Consider the following 9,943-nt stretch of genomic DNA (forward strand, 5'->3'; position numbering starts at 1 on the left):
GATTCTGAAATTACTCAACTCTTAAGTTCTAAAAATGAGTTGCACCATAAGATGTTGTCTGCCTCTCATGGAGGTCGAGAGTCCCTCTGACAGTCACTTAAAGTAAACAAGGGCATTCTCCAAAAGCGACTCTGCCAAATGAAGAATTAGTGATGGGCTAAACTCGCCAACCAAATCCAGATGGCTTTTGATTGTAAAAACCTCAAACGCATGTACCATTTGTTTAAAAAAGCTTTTGATCCTCAAACACTATCTATATCTCCCCCACTCTCAAGTGATGGAATTGCCCTTATAAAGGATCCTAACAAGATTCTCCTTCGTTGGACCGAGCATTATTCAGATCTCTTTGACAACCCCTCTAATGTTGATGAGGACGTCATCAATGAATTTTTATTACAACAGAAGCTTATCCATGAAATATCTGTGTTCCCATCTGAGAATGAAATTAGAGATGCAATCAAGGAAGTGAACATTGGGAGGGCTCCAGGGCTTGATGGTATTCCTGTGGAAGTCCTCTTACATGGGGGTGATAAACTTGTTCATGAAATTCTTCATCTTATCACTGATGTCTGGAGGGGTGTTCCCGTCCATCAGGATTGGGTTGATGCAATTCTTATATCACTGTACCAGGGAAAGGGGCCCAGGACCGACTGTGGAAGTTATCGTGGGATAGGTTTGTTGGAAGCAGTTGGCAAAGTATTTTCCAGAGTTTTACTCAATAGATTGTTCGAGTATATTTGTCCATCCGTCATTCCAGAAAGCCAAAGTGGCTTTCGTCCGGGCAGAGGAACCACGGACATGATCTTCTCTGCTCGGCAGTTGCAGGAGAAATTTACTGAACAGAGCGTTCCGCTTTATCAGGTTTTTGTTGATTTGACTAAGGCGTTTGATACGGTGAACAGAAGTGCCCTATGGATAATTCTGGGTAAGTTGAGAGGTCCACCTCAATTTCTACGATTACTGAGGGAGCTCCACACTAATATGAAGGCTCGCCTGAACTTCAACGGATGCCTATCGGAACCCATCTCGGTCGACAATAGTGTGAAGCAGGGTAATATCCTAGCACCTACACTTTTTCCATTTATTTTGCAACTATGTTATCGTATGCCTTCAGGGAAAGTTCTCTAGGTGTTTGCGTTTCAGAACCACAGGTAGGGTCTTTGATCTTTGTCGTTTTCATGCTTCTACAAGGACCTTTCAGAACCAGGTTCGTGAATTGCTTTATGCGGATGACACCGATTTTGTGGGCCATGGTGAGAGGGATATGCAGTGTATCATGGATCTGTTTTCGGGGGCCTGTGCGTCTTTTGGGCTTACTATTAGTCTTAAGACTAAGGTCATGTTCACACCTCCACCCGGTAGTTTGTATGTGGAACCAAATATTTTTGTCAACAACCAGAGACTTGCCATGGTTGACGCATTTGTGTATTTGGGTAGTACTCTCACCAGAGATGGAACCTTGGATGCTGAGGTCAACTATAGGATACAGCGTGCCACTAAGGCTTTTATTGGCTTAGAGAAGCGAGTATGGTCTGACAGGGGTATAACTAATCATACAAAGATGAGTGTCTGTCAATCTTGTTTTTTACCATCCCTGATTTATGCTTCTGAGGCCTGGACAACTTATGGCAGACACATAAAAGTCATGGAGAGAGTGCACCAGAAATTCCTGAGACACATTGTGGGCATCAGGTGGAGCACTTTTATATCTGATGTGGATGTTCTCATGCGGCCTGATATACCTTGTATCGAGAAGTTGATTATACGCAACCAGATGAGGTGGGCTGGACATCTGACAAGGATGGATGACGATAGATTGCCAAAGCACCTGTTCTATGGTGAAATTATACAAGGAAAGCGCCCACAACATAAACCAAGGAAACGCTTTAAGGATAACATCAAAGATAAGCTTAAAGCTCTTGGTATTAAGTTGGGAAAGTGCTTCACATGATCGTAATATATATATATATATATATATATATATATGCACGTATATATATATACATGTATATATATATGCACGTATATATATACATGTATATATATATGCACGTATATATATATACATGTATATATATATGCACGTATATATATACATGTATATATATATGCACGTATATATATACATGTATATATATATGCACGTATATATATCCATGTATATATATATGCACGTATATATATACATGTATATATATATGCATGTATATATATATATCCATGTATATATATCCATGTATATATATGCATGTATATATATATATGCATGTATATATATATATGCATGAATGCATATATATATATATATGCCTGAATATATATGGATGAATATATATATATATATATGCCTGAATATATATGGATGAATATATATATATATGCATGAATATATAAATAAATATATATATATGCATGAATATATATACATACATAAATATATATATGCATGAATATATATATGTGCATGAATATGTATATGCATGAATACATATATATATATGTGCATGAATATATATATATATATATATACATGAATACATATATATATGCATGAATGTATATATAGATATCTGCATGAATACATATATGCATTAATATATATATGTATGAATATATATATATATATATATGCATTAATATATATATATATATGCATGAATACATATATATGTATGAATATATATATATATATTCATGTATATATATATGCATGAATATATATATATATATATATAATGAATACATATATATATGTATATATATATATTTATGCCTATATATATGCATGAATATATATATATATGCATGAATATATATATATATATATATATATATATACATGAATACATATATATGCATGAATATATATATATATATATACATGAATACATATATATATGCATGAATACATATATATGCATGAATGTATATATATATATATCTGTATGAATACACATATATATGCATTAATATATATATATATATTAATGCATATATATATATGCATTAATATATATATATTCATGAATATATATATATATATATATATATATATATAAATGTATGAATTGGTAATTTTTATTCAATTTTATTATTATATTTCTATTTTTTTTATATAAAATCCAATGCTATAGTATTTTACGTTATTGTCCATGAAAAAAAACTATAGATATTCTTTCATTTCTTTACCATGCTTTGTTCATGATCCTATTTTTTAATATACTAAACTGATCATTGTTGTACACTTTATGTTTATTAAGCAATTATTCAAAAAGCTATAGCAGTATACAGTTGCTGTGTTTCCTCTGCAGAGCATCACTAGCAATTGATCTTCCAACCTGTTTGATATTAAAAATAATATGAAAACAAGATAAAAGCTAATTTAAGTGCTGTTGAGGATTCAGGGTAGCAGCATAAAAAGACGTTTTTTTTTTTGCTAAACAGTAACTCGTTGGTTGGGAAGAGGAGTGAATAATGAAAGAAAATAAACCAAAGTTTCTTTGTAGGGGAAACATGAATACAACATTTTACATTGTTCTCAATCTTAGACACTATCAAACGATAGGCACATCCTCTTTAGACTAAAGGGTTGATATAACATCGTTTCTCTTACATGTAGTGCTTAATAGGGTGATTAGGGTCGATTTGATGTCATTGCTGACAGTGTTTTATCATCATTGTTAATAACAGGAATAGTTTCGCTGGAATTTAATGCGTGTACAGAAATAAGCAACAAGACATCTTTTTTATAAAAATAAAGTGTTTTTATTTTAACAAAAGGAACATATTGATTGTTGACTCATGTCCTTTGTCATCTGGCACAAAACTGCTACAAAAGAGAAAGAAAGTGATAAGAAAAAAAGGAAAGGACGAAAGGGAGAAAGAGATAGATAGAGACATGCATATAAATATTTTCACTATGTTGTTTAACGTATATTCTTACGTAAATAATAATAAAATATAATTTTAATTTTAAAAGTTTAATATAACATATAATATATAAATAATAATAACATTTTATTATGTTATATTGTAGTATATGTGTTAATTAGCGCATGTGCAGAAAAAAATGGTGGTAGTCAACTTATGCCAGGCCAAGGTCAATTGTTAAAAAAATTATTTTGACCCTCTTAGCCGCTATTTTAGCGACTAAAAACCAAATCGAAATTGTTCCACGGGTCCAAATATTTTATAGTTGAATGTCATAACTTGGTAAAAATATTATTCATGGGTAAATGCAAGCAGATTGATGGAAATGCTATTTAAAATATGACGTCATCATCATCATCATCATCATCATCGGTTTAATATCTGTTTTACATGCTAGCATGTGTTGGAATCTCTCTTTACAAAATGGTCATTACTGCCAAGACGTGGCACTTTTCACAAATCGCTGCCATTAACTCCAGTTGCACATCATTCTGAGCAACTCAGCCATGCTAATGTCCGCGCTGTCCTTCGTGTTGTCTGACATTCTTGTTTTTGGTCTCCCGTATACTCTTTTGCCACGTCCATTTTTATAAATTTGCCAAGAATGGCTGTCTAACGAAACGTTGAAAGTAAAAAGTAATCAGGTGGGTCGCACTCATCACCTGTCAAACTGTTGAGTTAGTATGCCTGATATTTTGGATGTCTGTGCACCTCCCCAAAATTATGTGACAAGTTTAGCACAAGGTTAACTGTCCGGGAAGCCCCCACCATCTCAAAAGGGCACTTCTCATTGTGCCACAATGTGACTTAACTAGACATTAATTCTGAAAAAAAAAACCTATTGCTCAGTCACAAAAAAACTATAGATATTTATATTTATTAAAAAAATTATTCATTCTAAGATAATTCGATTTCAGGTAGATGGAACTATAGGTTTTTACTAGAAGTGGATGGTCGAAATTATACAACAAAGGATGGTTAAGTTTGTGGTAGATTTTGAATGTATTATGTACAAAATTTAATGTGCCATTAAAAAAATGTTTATACTATGACTGGCATATTTTAGGATCTATTTTTCTGAAGAATTCATACAGAGTTTTTTTTTCTTTTCTTCAGATTCCTATGGATGGAATTAACAAAGAAGTGAACATCATCTCTATACAGCCCACTGCGATGATTTTGTAAATATATGGACTCTTCTAGACATTATGTCTATGGGAGCCTGCAGTGAAGATTGGTCAATAATTCTGTAACATCATCTCTGTATACATCGATAAAGTTTATATGCATAATTGGTCCCTCGATTTATTGGAGAGGGACCTATATTTTCAGTGGCATCCATGCGTCCATGCTTTGGTGCGTCCGTTAGTCTGGACAATTGCCAGATAACCGTCCATTAGTTTTTCCTGAAATTTTGCTACAAATTATATTTCATTAAATAGATGTGCACAGTAAAAAAATTATTTTCGTGAAAATTCCCGTTGCAACCCTAGGGGCTCAAAAGAGGTAAAAAAATGCCCCAAAATGACATGTTTGCCCCATAACTTTTGATTCATCCATTAGATTTTCTGAAAATTGACCAAAATATGGGGCCTATTGTTCTTAATATAAATCCAGTATGGGTGAAGCTGGCAAATTCCTGGGGACTTATAACGATAAAAATGCCCATTTTTGTGACTCTTTTTTCATATTTCTCAACAAAAACTTGATATGTTTGATTTTCATGGTTATCACCTCAAATATGTGTTAAGGCCTGAAACTGCACTGTTTTCCATTTACACTGGGATTTGGTGTCCCTAGGAGCTCAAAAGAGGTAAAAAAATGCCCCATAATGGCCAAAAATGACACTTTACAAACAATATCACATACTAGAGATGATAATTATGATTTAATTCTTTGAAAACAGAAGATGTTAAGTCATGGGTATCAAGAAATGAATTCTCTTCAGAAAGTTTGCCAAATTTTGTTAATATTACATTGGATTCTTATTTATGATACTAGAATTTGCAGAAATTATTAAGAATAAAGAACTAAATTAAATGAGAGAAAATTTATTCTTAACCCTATAAGATACTAGAGATAAGATATTCTGTAAAAGTGAATAAAAATTTACAAAGAATTCTCATTTCATATTAAACATACAAATTATTTTTGTAAAGGCTGTAGGTCAGGCTTTTCAGACAAATATGCTTTAAAAATACACATGTTCAGATTCTGCTTGTGAACTTTGTGGGTCAGCATTTTCACATAATTCTAATTCAATGAAACAAAAAAGATGCACACTATAAAGAAACCTTATGCTTGTGAAGTGTGTGGATTAACATTTTCAGACAAATGTTATTTTAAAAAACACATGCAGGGTCATAGTGGAGTGAAACCATATTCTTGTCAAGTGTGCAAGTCAGGATTTCTGCAGAAGTCTGACCTAAAAAAGCACATACGTGTGCACAGTGGAGAAAAGCCATATTCTTGTGAAGTGTGTGGATCAGCATTTTCAGACAATTCTTACTTTAAGAAACATTTGCGTGTACATAGTGGAGAGAAACCTTTTTGTTGTGAAGTGTGTGGCTCGGCATTTTTACAAAATTCTGATTTAAAAAAACACAAGCGAACTCATACTGGAGAAAAGCCATATTCTTGTCTCGTCTGTGGTTCAGCGTTTTCAGACAATTCAAATTTGAATTCCCATATGAGAACACATACTGGCGAGAAGCCATATTCTTGTGAAGTGTGTGGATCTGCATTTTCACAAAGTTCTCACGTAAAATCGCACATGAAAACACACACTGGTGAAAAACCATATTCCTGTGAAGTATGTGGTTGTTCTTTTTCTGAAATTTTTAATCTTAAAACCCACGTGCGAACTCACACTGGAGAGAAAGCTTTCTCTTGTGAAGTGTGTGGTGCAGCATTCACAGATAATCTTAATTTAAAACAACACATGCGAACTCACACTGGAGAGCAACTAAACTGTGTTGTATGTGGACTAGCACTATCAAACAAATCTAATTTAAAGCTACACATGCGCACACATACTGGAGAGAAACCATATTCCTGTGAGATATGCAACGCATCATTTTCACAAAATTCTTATTTAAAAAAACATCGAATGACTCATACTGGTGAGAGGCCTTTTTCTTGTGAAGTCTGCAAGTCGGCTTTTTCACAAAGTTCTGATCTAAAAAAACACATAAGAACTCATACTGGCGAGAAACCTTATTCTTGTGAGGTTTGTGCATCAAAATTTTCACAAGTTTCTTATTTAATAAAACACAAACGAACACATACTGGAGAAAAACCGTACCGTTGTGAAATCTGTGGTTCAGCTTTTACACAAAATTCTTCATTGAAATCACATTTACGAACACATACTGGAGAAAAACCCTTTGTTTGCGAAGAGTGTGGCTCAGCATTTTCCAAAAAATCAAATTTAAAAACACATCGAAAGAGACATTTAAGGAAACCTTTGCTATTGTAAAATGTCTGGATCAAGAAGTCACCACTTATCAAGGCCCGAAAGCCACTCGAGAATAAGAGTTAATGAATGTAAGATGGCGATTGTTTACATTAGATTTGAAGGCTACGATGTTGTATTCAACTGGGAAGCAGGGCTGCGAAACATTTAAACAAACCTTTCTAAAAGTTAAAATGCTTGGATCAGAAAAAGATTTCTCTCTGCCATTTTGAAAACACTTTTTAAAGGTGGTTTCTTTTATTTTGGAAGAGAAGTCGAAATTAATGCCACAAGCAAGTCAATGATTTTCTAGAAAGATTGTAAAATGCCTGGATTCAGAAAAAATATAATTAAAGTGATCGATTGAAGATGGATCACAATCTGTGGTTGAAAATATAAAAGAAAGATTATATGTGTACCTATAATAGTTTTAAATCTTTCGATTTTGAGTTCGTTCTGTAATTTTTCTCTGTTGCTTTGAACAGTGTGTTATCTATAGATTGATCAGCTTACAGATTCCCCGATGTCTCATGGCAATGAAAGACAACATTGAGATTATAGAATAAGGTTGATGGTTTGCACACTGTGGTTTAAGAAGATTTCTTTCTGCCATCCTTAAAAGACTTTTCAAAGGTGTTTTTTTTGAGCAGGTGGCGAAGTTAATGTCAAATTCAAGTTAATAATTTTCTAGACAGATTGTGGTGTGGTCTCTGGCTTTGGTAGAGGTAGTCTTGGATGACAATATGGTCTTTGTCTATAACCAAGAACAACCACAACAATTAATATAAATTGTGTATTAAAGTTATCGTTTTACTGATGAAAAAATACAGTCATAGAAACGAATGAAACATTAAGATAATAGAAATAGCAACATAGAGAAAGTGCTAATTTAAACATAAACAAAGTTTTATAAATGCAAAATTGAGGAAAATAAATAATTTAGGGTTAGTATTTGTTACTTCACCTGTCAAATTCGTCTTGCCATATAACCTTTCTTATTGTAAAATATCTGCGTCAGCAAGCATAAAAATATTTTTTTAATTGGGAGTCACCATTTATATAGGCCTGGAGGTCACTCAAGGATAAGGGTAATTGAATATAAAGTGCTAATGTGGTGATCATTAATGGTGTAAATTAGGTAGACTTTGATTATTTATGGGGACAGTTCAATAAGAACTTGTTTAATTTGCATTTGAAGGCTACTGTGTTGTATTCAGTCAGGAAGCAGGACAGTGGAACAATGTTCCAAAGGCGAGTAGTTCTGGCAAAGAAGCTTTGTTCATGCAGTCTGCATTTAGATTTAGGCACAGATAGAGAGTGGGGGAAATCTTTTTTAATGGTTGTAGCTAGTCGAGTGTTTAAAGTGGTCGATTGAAAAGAGAATATCTATTGTAGTGTAATAATTTGTTACTTCACATGTTAACTTTGTCAAACGATGTCATGGATTTTCTGTAAGTTTCAGTATCTATGTTCAAGTGGTGTAGAAAATATGCCGTTTGGAGCTTAGTGTTTGAGCCTTTAAATTTGTCAGATTTTCTAAATCCCATTGTTGAGGTTCCTTTATTTATAAACTTGGTTTTGAAAACATAAATACAGCAATGTTTGAAAAGAAACAAGGAAAAGTATTTTATTGTAGAGTTGACAAAAAGGAAAAGTTAACACTGTCTTGTCACAAGTGTTTTAGTTTTCTGCTCTCATCTTGTTTTTGCTGTTGTTACTATCTGCTGTTGATTCTTTTTTCTTCAATAAAAATGTCTGGAGCAGTTTTGTACAAGAAAGTATTTGAAAACTTTTTTAAGCGGTCCTGCTGTTTTAATAGCATCGGCAACCATGGCTAATCTCAGGAAGACAAGTAAAGACATTACAGTTACTTTCCATCTTGATTTAGGGGTGTATCTCCCTCTGTGAGTTATACGTGTCCCCAGATACCAACCTGGAAATTTCTATAACTTGGCATTGTACATACAGCACATAGCCTTCCCAAATGGTCACCCATCTGGTACTGGCCAGACCAGACTTATCGTTGCTTAACTTCAGTGATCAAAGACTAGGAACCTAAAAAACATAAAAAATTCAACTATTTCTTAGCTATATAAGACTTTGTTTAAATATGTGAAATATCTACTATATTCCATTAAAGAAGGAACTGTCGATTTGGCACAAAGTTAACATCTTATAAAGCTATGCATTATAAGTCCATTTAAAAATGTTTATCCTTGCTCAAGCAGTAATATCCAGCGTATAAAAAAAACCAGTAAGTACTTTGATAACACAGGGACGCATACAGTAAGCAAACAATAAGGTATTTGCAGTTTCTCTTCCAATTTTCCGATTTTTAATTATGCTCAAACGCATGTATTTCCCTTTGGTGGATTGATAGTTGTTATTTCTTCAGATGAGTTAAGGGCAAAATAGATTCATTGATATGTGAAATTTATTTTTGTATCCTATAAACATGAAAGTAGTGAAAAATGAACCTTTTTTCTTTTGTAACAACTGAATATCTTTCTTCTGTAGTTGTCGTGGCGTAAATAGAAGTAACGATGAAATCACTCGTAT

At 33.2% G+C, this 9,943-nt stretch overlaps 1 protein-coding gene across 1 annotated transcript in view; it reads left to right on the plus strand.

Annotated features, from left to right (window-relative positions):
- The window catches only part of LOC145263221 (uncharacterized), an 11,667-nt gene extending 3,876 nt beyond the window's left edge, over positions 1-7,791 (plus strand). The window contains exon 2 of the mRNA XM_080120306.1: positions 5,047-7,791. Coding sequence (XP_079976432.1) covers positions 6,206-7,408 — 1,203 coding nt within the window. The 5' untranslated portion in view covers positions 5,047-6,205 and the 3' untranslated portion in view covers positions 7,409-7,791. The remainder of the gene's footprint in view (positions 1-5,046) is intronic.
- Positions 7,792-9,943: the final 2,152 nt, after the last annotated feature.

Source organism: Euprymna scolopes, chromosome 38, assembly GCF_053919585.1.
Source record: "Euprymna scolopes isolate OS-2025 chromosome 38, ASM5391958v1, whole genome shotgun sequence".
Lineage (NCBI taxonomy): Eukaryota > Metazoa > Mollusca > Cephalopoda > Sepiida > Sepiolidae > Euprymna > Euprymna scolopes.